Consider the following 19,738-nt stretch of genomic DNA (forward strand, 5'->3'; position numbering starts at 1 on the left):
CAAGATACACAAATGACCTATACAGACACATAAAAGCAGCACATCATTAGTCATCAGGGAAATGCAAATCAAACCACAATGACATACCACTTCATACCCACTAGGATGGCTATTATTAAGAACCATGAAAATAAGTGTTGGTGATGATATCGAGAAAGTGGAACCCCCATGCACTGCTGGTGTGAATGAAGACAGTGCAGCTGCTGCGGAAACTGGCAGTCCTTCAAAAAGTTAAACATTGAACTAGCAACAATCTCACTTCTGGGTATAGACCCAAAAGAAGTAGCAGCAGGGACTCAAACAGACGCCTGCGCACCCATGTTTGCAGCAGCTTTAAAACAGCCAAGAGGTGGAAACCCAAGGGCCCATCAGTGGATGAACGGATGTGGTACATCCACACAATGAAGGATTCGGCCACAAGAAGGAAGTGTTGGCACAGGCTACATACAGTGTGTGTAAACCTCGAGGGGACTGTGCTAACTGAAATAAGCCAAAGACGAAAGGGCAAATGCTGTCTGATTCCAGTTACATGAGGTCCTAAGAGCAGTCAAGATCATACAGAGTACGAGAGGCTGCCAGGGCCTGGAGGAAGGCCTGGGAGTTACTGTGCAACGGGTAGACGAGGGCCAGTACAGGAGGAGGATCTAGAAAAGCAGGGTGGTGATGGCTGCACAACACAATGTACTTACTACCTCTGAGTTGTACATTTTAAAATGGCTAGAATGGCAAACCTCATATGTATTTCACAATTTAAAAAAGTTATACAGAAACCAGGATTGTTGCCTGACCCTCTAGTCCTGTCCTTCCTCCTTTTTTCCTCCTGTTCCAGCTGGACATGGTCTCACCAAACAGATCCCTCGGAGGTGGCCTGTCAACCTACCTAGCTGCCGCCACTGAGGCTGCTGCTCTCGGCCCCGCCCAGATGCCCTCTTCTCCTGGCATCCTTGCCACTTCTCAGTGTCTGACCCCTTTGGGTGCAGGCAGCACCCTCAGCTCCCTCTGCATCTGGTCAACGCTGGCACTTGGGCTGCTCCCTCCACCTGCACAGTCTCTGTTCCCGGCAGCCTCGTCCCTCCCACCCTCAGTTCCTGTGTGCACGTCGGGCACCCCGGCAGCTCCCAGCCAGCCAGGCCTCCCTGAGCCCTGGACCAGCCGCCTCCATGCTACCTGCCCTTGTTAGAAACGCACCTCAGGTCCCACTGCAGACCCAGCACCTACTTCTAACATCAGAGTCTGTGCCCTCGAGAGTAGTGTCAGCTGGCTAGTGGGCTCTTTTTCTGAGAAAATTCACCATTTTAAAGTGCACAGTTCCACGGCGGAGCTCTCACTTTACCTGTCTGTATCTTGCTTAAGCCACTCCCCGCGGACGCAATTAAAGCAAAGAGAACTTTCACACACTCTGCCTTTTGCCCACTGCCACCAATGAATCCTCGTGCCGCCACCTGAAGCCGACCCCTCCCCTGCTGCCCTCTGCCCTCCCTACACTTGGGGACCCCCACACCACCAGGCCCTCCCCACTAGCGCACACGCACTCTGCCCTTTTGCTACCCTCAGCCCCTCCCCTCTTCACCCCACTGAAGTAGGCATGTGCTCGTGGGCCCACGACAGCACCCTGGCAGAGGTCACCGATGGCCACCAGAACTTGATCCCCATCTTCCCCGACTTCTGTCAGCAGCCCTCGGCTTCAGGACTTCACCTTCGAGGGTGCCCTCCACCCCTGGGCCCACTGCTTGAGCCTCGTCTGCTCGTGCCTTGGCTCTGTCTTGTCCTCTGCTCAACCAGCCTCATGGCTCCGAAAGCAGCAGCCGCCCTCCGCTTCCGGCCTCCAGCCCAGACCTCACCGGGGCCGTCCACTGACGACTTCTGTCTTGGGACACAGCTAATCCCAACTCAGCTGCACTGATGCCTGCTCCACGTGCCCAACGACAGCTCCCTGGCCAGTCACACAGCTGCCCCCTGCTAACTCAGGCTGAAACACTTGGCGTCACCCTTGGCTGCCCCCTTGCCACATGCCTAATCCATAAAGAAATCGAACTGGCACTGTCCAACACATACCCAGACTCCAGACTTCCCCTCTTTGCTGCTACTGCCCCCACGGCCTGGCCCAGGTCACGACAGCCTGGGCCACTGCCTGATCCTGCTCTTCCTGCACCACCCACCAGCCCTCAGAGCTGTGTGGTAGATTCTGGCATCATCCCCAGTCAAAGCCCCCCCCCCGCCCCGCACATCCAGGCTGACTGCGCCCAGCCCCGCGCACCCAGCACCTTTTCCTGCTTTCCTAAGGTACTCTCCTCTAGGACATAATGTGCCTGTCATTCATCTCCCATGCAAAGGCGTTCACTGTTTTGCCCACTGCTGTGTCCTAGCCATAGGGACAGTTCCTGCCAGGCAGTAGGCGCCGGGTAAAGTGGACACAACTCCCCCTCCTCCCGGGGCTCCTGTCCAGGCACCGGAGGTGGTGCGTGTCTCGGCTGTTGCTGCGTCCGAAGTACAAGACCTGTCTCCCATTAAGTGTTCAATAGCCAAACAAAACCCAACAGATGAACCTGCCACGGGGCTGCAGACCTATGGAGGAGGGAGGCTGGAGGGACGCTTGGGGGTCTGGGCTTTACCTCCACTCTGAATAAGAATGTCAAACAGATCATCCATCTGTTGGCTCGAGGAACCATTTTCCTGTGCAACAAAAATAGAAAAAAAGATCCTGTAACAGGAGTCCCAGCTCCAGTCACAGGGCTTCTTCCCTCCTGCCCCTGAGCGGGCAGCCAGACCTGCAGAGCCCACGGGCCTGTGCTCAGACTCCCAGAGCCCACACCCCATCTTTTGGGCCAGGCGCTAGCATGCAGCCTAGAACGGCCCATTCCCCAAGGCCTCTGGGATGCCCCAAGACTGGCTCCTGCCCTCTGGCTGGACTCGGGGCAGAGGGGACTGTGGGAGCCCAGCCAGCAGCATAGGCAGCCACCCACCCTGGCCAGGCCTCAGTCTACCTTCTTCACCTGCTGTCTGGGCGGCTGGTTCACGGCTTCCTCATACCCAGGTGGCTCCTTCTTAAGCTGAGAACTGGGGGTCCCAAAGAGGGGCTGTGGCGGGTGCTCCAGGTCCATCTGGGCTGGTGGGCCAGAGGCTGGAGAACCAGGCTGGGACAAGGGCTGAACAAGACAGTGACAGAGCAGTGGTTGGGGTGAGGGAAGCAGGCTCCAGGCCCTGCGCACTTAAGAAGCAGAGGCGGGACACAGGCCAGGAAAACATGGCCACCTGTACCGGCTTTTGGTACTTCTGTGGAAGCCACTGGGGAAGGAGGAGTATGGGGGGGGGGGTGGCGGGGGAGGCCCTGACCTCTGACCCCACAGAGGAATGGATAGGCAAGGGATGACTGGCCACCCGGGGTCTGGTACAAGCCATGCAGGAGGGAGGGAGGGGCTCTGGCTAAAATCCCCTCTCCACCTTTCTACCTGAGGCTATTCAGGGCCCTTGTCCCCCATCCTGAGGTGCTTCGTTCTTGTCACTGTCCCCTCCACCCTGGAGTTCTACAGGGTTTAGAGGCCACACAAAGCCTAAAAGCGCCTCACCTTTGGACCAGGCTGGGTGGACGGTCTGGGCTGTGACGGTGGCAGCAGCAGAGACCCAGCTGCCGATGACCCCTTGGTGTGGGACAGCTGGCCTCTCTGAGTGGGGAGAGAGTGGAGCTCAAACCAGACCCGGCCCAGTGGCCCCCCAGATGCCAGGCCAGAGAGCTGAGCCCACAGCCTCTCCCCGGAAGGGGGCAACCCTGACCCTTACCCAGGGCCCCACCCACAGCCAGGAAGCAGAGAGATGAGGCCCGGCCTGGGTGGGGCCGCCCAGGAGCCCTCCCCTGGGGATCAGAAACGTGCTGAGATCAACAGCCAGCGAGGTGGGCAGTCTCTAACGCCACCCTCATGGCTATGGGCTGTGAGCAGGTACCCTAACCCTCCCTCCTAGTACCCTCATTTCAGAGGGTCGAAGATTAAGGGAAGCAAGCCTAGCATGCCCAGCCATGGGGGCACCTGGTCAATGGGGCTGTCATTAGAAGTATCTTCACACCCTCCTGGCCCCTGCCCCTCCCACACCCACGTACCTGCTGGGGGCTCCCACTGGCCAGGCCAGGGCTGTCTGCATTCTTATTGGTCATTGTGAGAACAAGGTGGGTCCCTGTGGAGTCGGTGATGAGGGTGGGAGGTGTGACCCCCTTGCCGAGGCCGGGGCCCTGTGGGCCCAGCAGCAGCTGGGGCGTGGCAGCCGGCTCCGGCTCTGGCAGCCCGGCTTCCTGCTTCACCACCACGGCCGGGGGCGCCAGGGCACAGGCATCCACGTGGTGGGCGTCGGGCGCCGCCAGGCTGGGACTGAAGGGGTGAGTGGGGCCCGGGGGCGGCGGGCTCAGCTGGCAGCTGGAGAAGCCGTTCTCCTGCTTCACCGGGACGCCGAGGGGAGCCGGGGCCGGGGCGGGGGCCGGGGCCGGGGCCGGCGCGGGCTGCTGGGCCCGCTTCTCCTGCTCCAGCTGCAGCCTGAGCCACTCCACCAGCTGCTGCTTCTGCCGGAGCATGCGGGTCAGCTCCTCGATCTGCTTGTCCTTTTCCTGCAGCATCTGGTCCTTGTCACGCCCCTCCAACTCCACCCGCACCCCAGGGCTCAGACAGCAGGCCCCCGCCCGGGGGCCCTCCTCCTTTACAAGGATCTGCAATGGCGAGGCCTGCAGGGTGAGCTGGGTCAGTGGCGATGTCACCATCTCGCCAAAGGCGTCCCCGGGTGTGGAGTTCTCATCGCCTGTGCTAAGGAGTGAGCGCTCTGAGGGGGTGGGGGAGACAGGGGGTGTGGAGCCCGTGCTGCCAAATTTCACCACTCCGTTGCTGGTCACCGTGGCCACCACCACCTCGGCTGGGGCCAGGCCTGCCGCCACCAGGGTAGGCCCCGTGCTCAGGCGGGCCGCCGGGAAGGCTACCACCACCTCACCAGTCTTGGGCAGGAGAGAGGTGGCGGCAGGGGCCTTGGGGGCTCCCGGGGCAGAGCTGACTTGTTCTTGGTAGGCGCGCAGGCGCTCAATCAAGTCTGTCTTGGTGCCCGAGACGGGCAACGCCCGCAACTTCAGCTCCTGCTTCAGCTCTGCCACCTGCAAGGGGGTGCGGAGTCAGGGCAGTGGGGACAAAGGGAACTGGGTCCAGGCGGGGGGGGGGGAGGGCAGTCAGAGGAGGACGGGAGGGACGAGCTTCCTGTCCGTTGGGCCTCATCTGTTGGGCCCCACTGACGACTTCATATACATCAACCCTCCAACGCCCCCACAGTCCTGGAGGGCAAGTCCCGTGTCCTCCAGGCCCAGCCTTGTCCCATTCCTTGTCCTGATTAAAATGTTCCCTGCACCTGTGTCTGGGCAAGACATCCCCACAGCTGTCCCTAGCCCTAGCATGGTACCTGGTGCTCGCTAAATACTCAATTGAACTAATTGGATATTATGACTTCTTTAAGATCACACAGCTAGTGAGCAGCAGAGCCAGAAGTTACATCCAGGCCTGAGGGACTCAAGCCTGAGCCTGAATGCCCTGGTGAGGGCTGAGTCTTGCTGGGTCAGGCATGGCCCAGGAAAGGTCAGGTACTCCTGGCTCGGACGACAAACTCCTGAGGTGGAATTTGGTTCACTGCATCTTCCAATGAGGGCAGAGAAAAGAAGCCGGGCCCCAAGCGGGACCTGCCCTGCCCAGGCCCCGCTCAGCACTTGCCCAGCAGACTGGGTGGGGTGTCCACTGGCACAGTGCGGGTGCTGAAGAGGAAAGACCCAAGGCTGAATCCTGGCTCTACCACCGGCCAGACCCCTACTCGAGACGCCTCCACTCGCCCATCCTTAAGCAGGGGGAACACTCCTCATTTCTCACAAAAGAAGCAAAAGAGGCAGATGAGGTTTGGTAAGCCCCAAGGCCCCAGACAGATGCTGGCTGATGACATTGATGATGATAACCATGACGACCAGACCGCCATCAGAGAGGACCTGGGCCAGGCAGGCCCTGACAGGTTCCGAGCGCTTCTGCTGGAGACCGGGATCTAGAACTCTGTTCTGTGACCGTGGGTTCTATGCCGGCTACTTTCCCTAACAACGAGCACCTCGGGGAGACTACCTACCTTCATGTCATCCAGGTTAGCAGGCAGGGCTCCTGGCTTGCCGGCTAGTGAGGTGCTGTTCTGACGTGCCAGCCCACTGGGCCCAGGGGCGCCTGAGCTGGAGCTGGTGCTGGTAGTGGAGAGGCCGCGCATCGGGGCGGGCCCACTACTTCCTAGGGCCTCACCTGCCGGCCTGTGAAGAAGAAAAGGCAAAAACTGAGCACCCATCAAGGCTCCCCGTCGACCTCTGCAGGGCTTGGGAGAGACGGGCATGGGACAACGGGAACTGCGGCCTGGGGACCCCTCTTGCAGGATCCTGACCAAAGGGTCCTTGCAGGTTTGGGTTCATCCACCCGGACCTGGCCTCTGCCTGTCTTGGGGCGCCTACGGATAGGACGGGTGGGGCGATGCCGAGGCGGGTTCCTACTTTGGCGGGGCCGGCAGGATGGTCTGGTAGTTATAGTGCTGCTGCTGCTGCTGGTTGAGGATCTGGAGCTGGAGGAAGAGCTGCTGCTGCTGCAGGATCCTGGCGTAGGAGGAGTCCAGGGGTGGCGCCCCCTTGTCCTGCTTTTGGTCCGGGGGGATGTACTGGTGGTACTTGAGCTTCTTCACCTTTGGCTTCAGCTCCTTGGCTTTCTTGCTGCGCTGCGGCTTCTCACTGGCAGACTTGGGTTGGCTTTGCTGAGGGCACAGGAGACGGAAGGCGTCAGGGGGCAGCGTGGGCGTCTCAGAGTGAGGCCCCCACGGGAGAGGCTGGCGGCCCCTCCGCAAGACAGTGGATTCCGAGGCGGCACCTTGCGCAGGCTGCTCTCCCCCCACTGGACTGCGACCCCTCCGAAAGCAGAGGCCTCATCAGTGCCCGGAGCATCCGAAGCAGGGGGCATGGGCTGACAGAGGGGGCGGCTTCCAGGCTGGAGAGAAAACCAGCCGAACGTAGATGTCACTGTCGCCCCGAGCAAAGAGCGAACATGGCGAGAACATGGACACGGCTGGGTTCTGGAGCTCGTGCCGTGCGTGTCAGGCACGTTACGGAGACCACGTCACACAGACCTGCAGGAGCCCTGCCTGGGCGGGAAAGAGCGTGTCGACTTGAAAATCAAGAAACGGGCTCAGAGAAGTCACGTGCCCACGGTCGCAGAGTGAACTTGATCTCATCGTGTGGAAAAGCTGGGACCCAAGCCCAGGACTCCAAAAGCTCTTGTTCCTTCACTAAACGGGCCTCCAGAGCCCCCCCGCTGGCACACAGGGAGACCTCCCACAGGGCCCCGAGCGTCAGTGAGGACCACACAGACCAGGAAGGGCCGTCTGTGGGTCAGGGAGCGGGGAGCTGGACAAGGGCAGGAATCGGCAAGGGCGCGCGGGCAAGGACGTGGAGAGCCTGGACGTTTCTGAGCAGAGAAAGCCAAACAGAAGGCTGGAGCCTTGATGCGGGATCAGCTGGTCTAGACCAGGTAGCAGTGGGGACTGCTGCAAAGGTCTGCACAGTGGTGACAGACCAGAGGAAGCCTGGACGGCAGGGGCGGGCGGCAGGTGAGCCGTTCGAAGGGTTACGGTTTCGAGCTCCGGCACTGCTGACAGGCCCGTCGTGGAAGTCAGGAAACGCTTCTGGTTTTGCTAGGGAGCACGAAAGAGGGAGCAGGCACAGAGCTGCGAGGGAGGGAGGATGGAGACGAGGGCTGGGCCTGGGAGCACCCCACTGAGGCAGGGGGAGGCGCCAGGGGACGAGCAGCCACAAAGGCAGGCGAGGGAAAGCAAGAGAAAGGAGCGGGACCCACGGGGGCTGGAGCTGCGGCCCCGTGCGGAGGGCTCGCTGGCGGGGCTGGGGAGCCGGCCCGCAGGCTGCGGCTCTGGGCAGAGAAGAGGAAGTGCAGACACGCAGATGGACGGACGCTGTCCTCTCGAATGCTGGGGGCCAGAGGAAGGTACTGGTCACGTGACGAGCAGTTTTGAGGGAGGAATTGTGGGGGAAAATCTTTGACATCTGTGGCCTCAGGATCAGACTACAGAGGTGAGAGGTGCCGGATGATGGAGTGGACCAGAGTCAACAGGAGACTCTGGAGCACCAGTGACCAGGCAGGGGGACACTGGCTGCTTCCTCTGGGACAGGGACAACCTACAAAACTTCCTACGAGCCGCGGGGCTTCACAGAGCCCAGGCGCACGGGGCCGGCCTGGCGGCGGGGGCCCCGCACAGGAGGGCAGCAGTGGAGGCGCGGCGGGGACTCAGCAGCAGGAGGGAACGAGAGCGTGTCCAGCTCCCCGGCTGTGAGCAACAGGGGAGGCCCGGGCAGGCTCTGCACAGGGGCCTGAAGACCAGAGACGGAAGCTCGCGGGGTGGGAAGGGAGGGGAGGGGACCGCTGGCGGAACTACAGGCCAAGGTCCCGGGGACCCTGGGGGCAGGGCGCTCTGCAGGGCAGGGAGGCCTGGTGCCCAGCACAGCGTCCCCCGCACAAGGTCCCCTGGAGGCATCTTGGAGGGCTGCTGCTTCAGGCATTTCAGGTCAGGCCTCGGAGATAGGAACGCGCGGCCGACGCTGGCGGCTGCGAGGCCTCAGGCCTGCACTTCGCCTCCCAGTTCCGTCCCTGGGGAGCGGGGTTCGCCCCTGCCTCACCGGGCGACCCAGAGGGGACAGCTGAGCATGCTTCCGTGGGAAAGGCGGGAACAAGGGCCTGGAGAGCCTGATCCAGAGCCTGGCACACTGCTCGGCAAACGGAGGCTGTGACTGTGACAGCCAGTGTCCTTGCAGAGGACAGGAAGCGCTCCCACATTACCTCGGTGACCTCTGCTGGGCCCAACCAGGGGGCGGAATACGCAGCCCCATCCCGGGCAGCTGTCCCCACACGGGAACGAAGTCGCGGCAGGGCTCAGGGGGACACGGGGAGGAAGCCAGTCGGCTGGAGAGCGGTACCTTGATGAGCGCGGGGGGCGGCTTGGCGGCGGGGGCTGCGGACCCGTTGCTGAGGCTGGGCGGCAGAGGCGGCTGCTCTGCCAGGAAGAGCATTTCTCCGGACTCTGCGCCCACTGGGAGCTGAGACACAACCTGAGAGAGAAGGGGCAGTGAGGGCACCTCCCTTTCTGGCTGCTCCAGGGGGCGTGGCCATCTCTAGGTGGCAGTGCGGCCAGCCCTGCCCTGCCTGGAAGAGGGTGACAGTCCCTTCCTCGGACACCGCCACTGTCAGGGGGCCAACGATGGGCAAAGACCAGGGGGATGAGAAGAGCAGCCCCCAGGGGTGGCAGGGGAGGAGGAAAGTAGAAAAGCAAGCGACACGGGACAGGCACGCTGTGCTGCACGAGTGGACACAGGGTGGGCCGGGGGGGCTTGAATCCGACCGCAGGCGGCCCAGCGTCCTCCGCCTGGGGCCACTGGCTGGGAGCAGCTGGCTGGGATGGGGGTCCACTGCCGACACCTCCCTTCCCTCCCCACCACCAGGACGCAGCCAGCCGGCACCTGAGCGACCAGGGCAAGAGCCCCACAATTCGCCGTCCTGCCTGGCCCAAGTGGGGGACCTCGCTCTGTACCTCCGGCAAGTCCGAGGCCCTTGGGAGCAGGGGAAGCATGCGGAGCGGGTCGGCTCACCTGAGTGGGGGACACTGAGGTGGCACTGGACAGCGGCTCGCTGACTCGGGCTTCCAGCGGTGACGGCACCGAGCCCTGGGACTCGTGGCTGGCAGGCTGCTCAGGGGATAAGGCATCACTGCTGTCCTCATCGAAGGAAGAGCTGTCGGCTGCTTTCGGGTAATTCACCTGGCCCACTGAAACCCAAAGCCAGCGTAAGACTCCACCTGCAGCCCCGGTGAAGGGGAAGAGGGACCCTCCCTGCTCGGCAGCCAGAGGCTGTCCGGGTAAGGTGCCCTCGGCCCCCACCCCCCAGCCCAGGGAGGAGGACAGGAGAAGGAAGACCAGTCTGCCTTCTGGATCCGAAAGAGCTCCAGGAAAGCACCATGGCCCCAAAACGAAGGCTGGGAAGAGTGCTACTAGGCCGTCGAAGTGCTCCCCGGGGCAAGAAAAGGCCTGACCTTTAACCTCCTGCTTTTAACTCTACATTCGGTCCTCAAAGTCAGGTTCTCCCCTTCCTCCCTCCAGCCTGCTGCCTTCTCCACCTTAGTTTCCTACTGTTAGAGGTACTTTATTTCCATCCTATGGATGCATAAAACTCCCTTCTCCCAGACGCTTGTGGGAAGAGGAACCTAAGAAGTGCAGGTCACAGCCTCGAGAGTGCAGCACCTCCCCAGGGCTGCGTGAATTCTCCTAAGGCCAGGAACAGGCTCTGAAGCCTCTCGGAAAGCAGACGCCTGCCTGCACAGGTGAAACAAGGCCACTGGGAGTGAGGCAGCCTCCGCTTAGCGGCCCTGACTCCCACAGATCCACGGCCACCAGGAGAAAACCATCCTGCTGGCTGTGACTGCCCTGCCCCTCTCTGGGCCAGGATGGCCGGGAGTGCAGGGGCTCCCGGGGCCGGCGGGGGCGGAGAGGCAAGGTCCCGGTGTGGAGAACCCAGGATACAGAGAGGACCATAACAGGGCCGAGTGGGGTACTGCGAAAGGGCCACGTCACAGCACATGTCAACACTGTCAGGGGAAGAGGCTCTGCACCGGCCTGGGGGAACGTGCCGTGCTGGGAAGACCACAGAAAAGGAACAAGAACAGCGAGTCTCTGAGCAGACTCTTCCCCTCCAGGGCCGTGACCCGAGGCGCTCTCCCCCCCGGGCCCCGGGAAAGAAGGCCCTGAGCCTGTCCCTCCACTAGCCGACTGTGGTGATGGCGCAGGGCGGGCCCGTCCCCCGGCGGGCCCCCACCCCCCTCGTCTGTCCTAGCATGGGCACGCATCAAGTGCACAGAGCGGACAGAAGTCGCTGACCGCCATGTACTTGATGCCAATTATGCATCTAGAGTTGCTCCCACGATCTCTTGCCCCCAGAGAGGGGACCTGCCACGGGACAACCACCACGTGAGGAAACCAGGGCAGAGCTGCTGCAGGCCATGCCAAGAGGCCCAGGGACCGGTGCAGGCCAGGGCCACCAGGGGTCTGTTTCTCTCGGTCGCGGCCGGGTGCAGGATGCGGAGGCAGAGACGCAGTCCCGAGCCCTGGGAGTCTACGGTCCAGCCGCCTCGGAGCACAGTAAATGCTGTGCAGAGGGGAACGTGGATGCAGAGAGTGTGCCGGGGAGGGGCTCGGGGAAGACTGCCCGGAGGCGAGGGCTTTGCCATGACTCTCACAGACCAGCTGGGCGTGGCCAGGAGGAAAGGGTGCGAGTGTGTGCGACCGTGGGAGATGAGGTGGCCTGGAAAGCCGCCCCCGTGCCCGGCTCAGCTCCCTCCCCCAAGTCCCACTCCTCCCTCCAGCCCAGCAGCCTGCTCCGTCCCTCCCAGCCTAAAATCCCTAACCCACCGCCTTCTTCACCCGCCTCCCGGACACGCGGACCACGTCTGCTGCCGCCACCTCCTTGCCTCCGACTCGCCCCTCAGTCCGCACGATCTACCTGCAGCTGGCAAAAGCTGCTTTCTCTCAAGTCACCAGTGATTAATCACCTCATTGCCAAACCAAACTACTCCCAGTCATCAAACAAGCCACGTTCTGACAGGCCTCCAGGCCACTGTCCCCTCTGCCTGGAATGTCCCTCCCTACTTCTCCACATGGCAACCTAATTCAACCTTCAGGCTGACCCCAAATGTGCCATGTCCCCTATGGCAGTCCCCCAGCCCCTGCGGCCATGCCCATCCCTGAGCAAAGCCTGTCTCGGCCGAGCTTGACACCTCCCTCCTCGTTATTCTGCATTGTCCACTGCGGCACCTGTTAGCTGGTCTGTAATGGACGCACTGTGCGGCTTCCCAGGCACCGAGGACGGAGCTGGGCCCTTTGTCCAGCAAGTCGGGTGACTCAGCCATGACTCACAGGGCCATGGCCTTTCTGCTCAGCGCTGGCCTCTGCTCAGGAGCCAGACTCAGAAATCACCTGTTTACACATCAGTCTTCACCTGTCACACTGAATTCCTTGAGGACAGCATCAGTTTGTTCACCTCTGTGACAGGATGTCACACAGGGCCTGGCATATTGCCAACTCTCGGCAAACGTTTATCAGATTTTGGCTGGCTGGACAGTCCAGAACTAAACTTGGCCCAAACACTGGCCTGTAACTAGGGCCTGTTGGGAACCTGGTGCAGATCTGGGCAGGAAAACACTGAGATGAGGTGGGAGGAACGCCAGGGCGAAGGGGGGAACTAAAGGGCCGTCTGGGGCCCCTGGTGAGCCAGGCGCCGGCCCGGCAGCTGCTTCCCGCACCGCCGCGGTGCAGGTGAAGCCCTAAAACCCAGCCTCCCCTGCCCAACGCGCCACGCTTTGCGGTCTGCTCCTGTGGTCCCCCTTCCGTGTCCTGCCCAAAGATCTGACTCAGACGGTGGGAGCAATCAAGGAAGACTTCCCTGAAGGCACAGCTTCCTCCTGAGGATGGTGACGCATGGCCTTGCTGGGGCTCAGGCCTCGGGCCCACTGCAGCAAAGGGGACACGTCTGTACCAACAATCACCAAAGTCTAAGGGAATCGCGTCTGCACACCTGGCCGTGGCCCGGGCGGCCCGGGAGGCCCTGCGCGTCCTGGACCGGCCCCTGCCCCTGCCCCCAGTCACGACTCTTCCAGCTCCAGAGCTGCGCGGCTCTCTCCTCGCTGTAGCGCCAACCTCGGCCGTCCTGGCCTCTGACACCGTGCTGTCAGTGCCAGGTTCGGGGTCCCCCTCTCTGTGGCCCCGCCAGCACGGCTCTGGCCTTCGTCCTACAGCTGCCCAGTTACCTGGCTATATTCGCCCCTACACGAGGGGCTTGGGTCTGCCCTGTGGGGCTATGGTCCCAGCACCTGGGACACTGATTGGATCAGTCATATTTGGAGAGTGAAGTATCTGTGGAAAGCATCGGATTCAAAAAGAGATGTCGCTAATAAGAAGAAACAGTAAGGTAAAGAGTTCTAATTTCTGGCATCTCCACACGTTCACACGTATCCACCTTGACATCTCCCTGCCCTGTGATAGAAGAATAAGGCCCTGAGTTTACAGAGATGAAGGTGGGCAGAGGTTTTGCTGTTTCGTTATTTTGGCACGGCGCTGATCCCTGTGGCCACGGGCACTGTCCCAGGCCGATACGACCCGTTTGCCAGGCTCCTGCCCTGCATCTCAGGCCCCCCAGGCCGAGCGGGAAGTCGAAGGGGGAGAAGCCCCGAGCCCCGGCCCTGCCTCCGGCCTGCGAGTGTCCTCACCGATGATGGCTTCCTTCAGGCTGGACTCCACGGGCAGGATGTTCTTCTCCACCAGCTCCATGGGGCCCGGCCTCTGTGCGATCTTCTCGTTGAGGTCATCGGCCAGTCTGGCTCTCTTCAGCTTCAGCTGCTTGGCCTGGAGGGAAGGCTCAGCCGAGGTCTCTGCCCGTGGGAGAGAACGGAGTGCAGGAGGATGTAGGAATGGGCCGGGGTCGGCCCTGGGGAGTCCAGGGCAGCTCCCCTTCCCTCTGGGGAAGGAGCGGAGACCATCGGAATGCAAAGCGCATCCCAGGCAGGGAAGGGTGGCCCGGCTCGACGTTTCATGAGGGCAGAAGGAGGGGCCTCCACTGTGGGCCCTGTGTAGTGACACTCGACAGTGGCGGGCCCAGAGGACTCTCCGAGGCGGAGCTGACGGCGCACCGCACCACGGAGCAGCCTCTGCCCTCCCTCGGGCTCGCTGTGTCGCGAGGCACTCTGTCTCTCCCTGCTCTGGGCCTCAGTGTCTTTGTAAAACATGGGGTTCAGACCAGGAAAGTTCTCTTCCAACCCCAAAGGTGGTTTAAAACCAAACAGTGTGAATGGATTCACACTGCTTTCAGCGGACAAAACCTTTTCTTCATCAGACTGCGGAAAGAAGCACGTGTGGGGGCCAGGCGGGGAACGTCTGTGATCGTCCTTGTGTATCACAGGCATTCCAGTGAATGCTGAGCGAGTGAGTGAGTGAGTGAAAAAGAGAAAGCAAACGTGTTTTTAAATGATTCTGGAGGAAAGGATTTGATATCAGGGGATGATGAGATCCAGGGCCACCACATGGCCACAGGAGAAAAGCATTAATAAGCAAACCCAGCAGCATGTGACTGTGCTTCTTTGGGAATCCCCAAAAGCCAGTGTGGCGACCACAGCACTGCTGTTTTACTGCGTTAAGGCTCTGGCTTACCCACTGCCTACAGAAACGGCCCTGATAGATAAGGGGGAAGAAATGTGGGTGGGGACGCGGTGAACACACAGAACAAGGGTCGAAGGTCGAAAACCGTCTCCGTTCTAACACACCTTCCAAAATGTGCATCCTGACCAGCTCCGCTCTCTCTGGCCGGGAACGAATCTTCCGTTTCAGATAGTCCTCTGTCTATAGAAAAAACAAAAACGAAACAAGAAGCTCTCAAGTCCAGGTCACAAGTTTATGGCATGGATGGGCCCCAAACAGCAGCTGCGCCTGCTGGTCACCTCCGAAGCCCCCGGGACCTCAGCTTGGGCACAGCAGGGTTCTGAGGCAAGGGGCGGTGCTCACTTCCACCTGCACCTGCCAAGGGGCGCCAGCCGCCTGCCAAGACCACTGTCCTTCTGAGGTTGGACTATTAATGTGTTTTCTAAAAACCTCTTAGTTTTACTGTCATAAAAGTAATATACGTTAATGAAAGAAAATCTGAAAAATTACAAAGCAAAACAACGATAAAAAATTTTAATCATCCACTGTTAGCATTTTGAGATATTTGTTTCTAATCACTCTTCCATGCAGAAGGTGAGTTTAATTTTGTAGCATTGTAATCATCCTAAATATAATTTTACATCGTTTCAAATACTCTGCTATGATCTCATGAGCATTTTCTATTCAGTTTGAGCAACTGCCCAATTTTGATACTAATTTTGATACTTGGTGTCATAGCTCTAGTTCCTTAAAGTCTAATGTCCTCATTTCTGCATTTCTGAGACTCCAGGCAAACTAAACCATTTCCTCAAAAGTGGGTGTCCCAGAGACGCCCACTGCCTGGCTCTCGTATTATCACGTATATGTGACCAGATCTGACTTCAGAACCTGTGCTCTTAACCTTGGCACCGGAATGTTTCAAACCACAGGCTCAGGCCATTAGCTGTTCAAGAGCCGCACAGGATAGGACAGGACAAAGCAGGTGAGGACAAGGTAAAGCAGGATAGGGTAGGGTACAGCTGAAAGAGAAAATAAAATACAGAGCATGCCACATGTAGTAAAGGTAGAGACCTGGCCCTGCACCACCTGGGCTCCGACCATGCAGCCTGTGCCAGTCCTGGGTCGTGTTGAGCTCTCCCGGATCTGGTTTAAAGTGGCTGTGGCCTCTGAGTCCATCACCCCAAATGCAGTGGACAGAAGAACTGCCCTAGCTGCTGAGGACAGCAGAACAGGTGTTGGGCACCGCAGGTCTTCACAGACATCAGAAGGAGGTGTATTTTCTAAGTCATCTGAAGTTCTCAGCAGTGGCCAAGGCCAAGGCAGAATACAGTACTGATTAAGGAAATACCTAAAGTCCAATGACCAAGGTCTGAGTCCCAGCTTTGCTACTTACTAGCTGGACAAGTTAGTTAACCTCTCTTAGCTACAGTTATAAAAGAAGACAGCAATACCTACTTCATAAGAGCCAGTGTGAGTGTAAACAAAAAATAAATGATACAATTTCACATATGAAAGTGCTCAACAACATGGCACTCCTAACTGGGTGACATCTACTCCGTGCCTGCTTGAGAAGCAGTCCAGAAAATGGCGCCGAGCCTCACCAGTGGGCTGGGCGCTGGCAGGCGCCTTCCTTTCCTCCCCCGCTGAGTTCTCCAACACTCCCAGCACTAACAGCTCGGTTACTGCCTTGGTTCCCACTACCCGTGACTGCATTCTTCCCGTTCACTTTAAGAATTAATCATGATTTTCCTTAGAAAGTTTAAAAAAAATAAAAAGACAGTAACAAAAGTCTCAGAGGTAAATCTTCCAGGCTCTGAGAGACCCGTGGGTCTTCGGGCTCGCGGTCTGTGGCCCTCCCTCGGGGGAGGTCCTCTTCCCTTGTCCTTCACGCTGAAGACCAAAGTGGAGGGGGTGGGAGGGGGAAGCATGTTCTGGTGACTTCCTCATCTCCGCCCACAGTGGGAGACAGAATATCCCCACGGGAACTGAAACCGAGGGGGACAGGCAGCAAGCCAGGTGCCACGGCATGAACCTGGGCTCGGAGGGGGCCCAGCTTCTGCTCCCACTGCCCCGAGCGGACACATGGAGACTGGTGGGGACGCCTGCTGCTCGCCATGCCCATCCTGGGGGGCTGCGGCCGTGCAACCAGCGACACGGAGAAGCCACTCGGCAAGCTTGTCCATGGCTGGTGTTCATGTCTGAACAGCCACGAAAGGTTAAGTGGAATTAAAGATGGGAAAGTACTAAGTCTCCAAAGCACGAGGGGGGAGGGCCAGTGATCACGCCATACAGACCCCTACATGCAATGAAGGAGAGAACGCACTCTGACCACACCCCTCAGCGTCCTGCTGGGAGATGGCTGGGCGTGGGGACGAAGCAGGGCTGGGAGACTAAGGCTGGCCCTGGAGGCGCGGACTGGGAGGAGCGTGGCCAGCAAGGCGAGGGGCTCTGACAGTGCTCTGTGGAGGTCCCTGAGGAAGACACGGTGCCTTACCCTGGCCCGCTCCAAGCTCCTTCTCTGTTCATGAAACGCAGCCGGACTTTTCAAAGCTGTTGGAAGAAGAATCATAAAAGAATTAGTTTATCAGTGAACTGTCATGTCTACTGCTACAATTTACCATGGAGAAGGATCTTAATTTTAGTAGTACTATTGATAACACTATGATTCACTGAAATACTTTTTTAATTTCCCCATCAATATATTACCCCATTGAAATAATTTTGCGTACTTTGGTCCTAATAGGAGGAGTCACTGCCCTAAGCTTAGGCCCTATGAAGTGTACCCATGGAATATAACTTTAAAGAATATCCTGGACCCTTTAACTGGACAGTTAGCCACAGAGTCCTCATTGATCCATCAGCACTCCGGGAACAGCCACTGGGCTTCATCTTATGCTCGGGGAGACAGGGACACCGGAAAATGGCATGTTGGGGCCACCTGACTTCTTCAGTCTCATGAGGTATCGTGAAGTGATCAAACTGTTTGAATGGGGCAGTTGAACCAAAAAGACATGTCCACGCGGGTGCCATTTCCTTCTTCACTTCAGCTGATATTAATAGTGTTGCTAAAATTAACTTGAATTTCATCTCTAAGGACTGAAGGAACTTCACGGTGATTGTGTATGTCTGACCCTGGTGCACACGCAGGAGCAGCAGCTGACAAGAAGGGCTCACTCGCTGCAGGCCCTGTCAAGACCTCGGCTCCACGCTGGACCACCGCCACCGGACCAGAGCTCTCAGCTCAGCCAACACTGCTCACGGTGGGGAAGACCGAAACAGGACCCTCTACCAACGTAGCGCCGTGAAGAGAATTCTGTGTCATAAACTCGGCTACAGGGGCGAATGATGAGTCGGGACACCCGGAGGGTAAGAGGGGAAGAGGCCTGACTCGCTTCAAGAAAAGCAGGGCAATAGGAGAAATTTACAAGACAGTGGTCAGTTTCACTTCTGCTGCCCTAGAATTTCAGAACAGCTGTGAAACTGTGTGAGGAGATAATTTTTGCTGGGCTGCTGGTTGTGGTGGCGTGCAGGGTGAGAAGGTGCTAAAAGCAGCAGGAGCACAGATAGGACCCTATCCTGCCGGGGCCTTCGCACTTCCTCCATCCCAACCCCAGCAGCTGGGCCTCAGCAACAGCAGTCCCAGAAGACAGCCCCAAGTCCTCCAGCAGTACTCGCTTAAAACAATTTTTTTAAAAAATCTAAGCATAAAAAACTGGTTTTAAAAGATCAGCTGAGAGCCCGCCCCATCTTCTAACAGCAGGGGGAGCTCTAGATTTAACAAATGATCTCTACGGAAAACCAGCACAGGCTCCCTGCCCAACCTACCAGAACACTCCAGGGCACTATCGGGCTACCCCACCTCTGGTCTGGGAAGGTCTGGGCAACTCAGTGGGTAAGCAGACAGTCCCTGCTGCTACTGGGTAAGGCTGATTTAACCCCCAAATCCGTCTCCAAAAGCCCTGATATGTAGGAATCTACTGGGCATGATGCACCAGCAGGGAATGAACGAACCCTCAGCCTCATCCTCTCGGACACATGGATGAGACAGTAAGTACCAAGAATCAAAGAGAAAACTCAGTGTCGGCCTTGCCCCACCCCCACTTCCTTGCCACCTCTTCTCACAGCATTCACACGGCTGACATTCTTTACAATAATACGCATCTTATTTGTTTATTGTGAGCCCCCTACCATTAGGTGATGCTCCATCAGGGCGTGGCAGGGGTTCTGTCTACTTCTTTCATTGGTTAGTTATCTCCAGTGCCTAGAATACCCAGCACAGAATTTACTCAATGAATTAACAGGACTGTGCAGCTAACAGTCTAGTTAATGGGCTAGAATATTTTTTAAAGTTATATTCTATGGGTATACTTTACAGGGAGGTGACTCTTCTTATTAGGAACAAAATATACAAGTGACAGGAAAACTAGCAGATTCTGAGGTACAGCTCTGTAACTTTTATTTGAACAGCTAGAATTACGGCTATCATCTGGGTTCAAAATGTCACAATCGTCCCAAACAGAAAATCAAGGCATTTGTGTTCCTGTCCTGGTTCCACTAATCCCTACTGCTGTGACACAGGGCATGACTGTTCTTGGAGTCTCATTTTTTCCTTCTGTAGACAATCTGCACACACAACCCCCCCAGCCCCAGAACCCTTTCAAGAATCGAATGAGAGGAAAAGTGCTCTGAAGCAAATAAACGGTCCTGTCACCAGATGCACTGACTGGGGTAAATCGGGGGTTCGACTCCCACACTGGCCAGCTAGTTTCTGAGCCACAGTCTAAGACCCCAGCTGGCTCGCTGCCTCAGCAACCTACGTGGGCTATCCCAAGGGCGAAGGCACAAATCCAACTTCTGGAAAACCAGCTCACAAAGCACAGAATTTCTCGATGGAAGGGGAGTGTATCATCTTCACATATAGCAAGGATGGTGTGCCACTAACGGGGATACGTGACAAGTGAACTGGCTGTAGTGTGTGTGACTTCCTGTTTGGTTCCACTGAGTTAAGGAAGCTTTCACGTAACAGCAAAGAAGAGACTGGTATTTATTTGTTAGTCCCTGCTCATGTAGCAGACACTGTTCTAGATACTTTAATATTCCTAAGGATTCCATGCGGTCGGTAACATTGCATTGTACAGATAAGGACGGGCTCAGAAAGGGCAAGGAAAGCTAGCAAGTGGCAGAGTCAGGATTACAAGCTAGCTCCATCTCGCTCTCAAGTCAGAGTTATTTCCACGACTGTGGGCTGGTTTACCTTCTTCAACAAGCAGAGAAGGATGACCCTGTTGGATGGGAGGCTTCAATTACCATGCTGCTTAGATGCAGGGCTGAGTGCAAGCAATGTGGAAAGGTCAGCTCACCCACAGTACTGAGCACAAACAGATGTAAGGAGGGCTCAAAAGAGGGGCTCGAAGTGACGCAGGCACAGAAAGCCATGGTTCAGGACTCAGGGCTGACCGTGGCCCTGGA

At 58.1% G+C, this 19,738-nt stretch overlaps 1 protein-coding gene across 2 annotated transcripts in view; it reads right to left on the reverse strand.

Moving 5' to 3' along the window:
* MRTFA (myocardin related transcription factor A) overlaps positions 1–19,738 on the reverse strand; it is a 90,653-nt gene that overhangs the window by 1,827 nt on the left and 69,088 nt on the right. The window contains exons 3-13 of one of the 2 annotated variants that reach the window (XM_036237550.1): positions 16,764–16,819; positions 14,395–14,470; positions 13,345–13,506; positions 9,680–9,855; positions 9,011–9,142; positions 6,530–6,783; positions 6,124–6,295; positions 4,094–5,122; positions 3,567–3,662; positions 2,994–3,146; positions 2,613–2,673 (exon numbers count right to left, since the gene is read on the reverse strand). In XM_036237550.1, the coding sequence (XP_036093443.1) occupies positions 2,613–2,673; positions 2,994–3,146; positions 3,567–3,662; positions 4,094–5,122; positions 6,124–6,295; positions 6,530–6,783; positions 9,011–9,142; positions 9,680–9,855; positions 13,345–13,506; positions 14,395–14,470; positions 16,764–16,819 (2,367 nt within the window). Of the gene's footprint in view, positions 1–2,612; positions 2,674–2,984; positions 3,147–3,566; positions 3,663–4,093; positions 5,123–6,123; positions 6,296–6,529; positions 6,784–9,010; positions 9,143–9,679; positions 9,856–13,344; positions 13,507–14,394; positions 14,471–16,763; positions 16,820–19,738 lie in introns of both variants that reach the window. The other variant, XM_036237549.1, reaches the window with a different exon arrangement.

Source organism: Rousettus aegyptiacus, unplaced genomic scaffold, assembly GCF_014176215.1.
Source record: "Rousettus aegyptiacus isolate mRouAeg1 unplaced genomic scaffold, mRouAeg1.p scaffold_m13_p_2, whole genome shotgun sequence".
NCBI classification, from domain to species: Eukaryota; Metazoa; Chordata; class Mammalia; order Chiroptera; family Pteropodidae; genus Rousettus; species Rousettus aegyptiacus.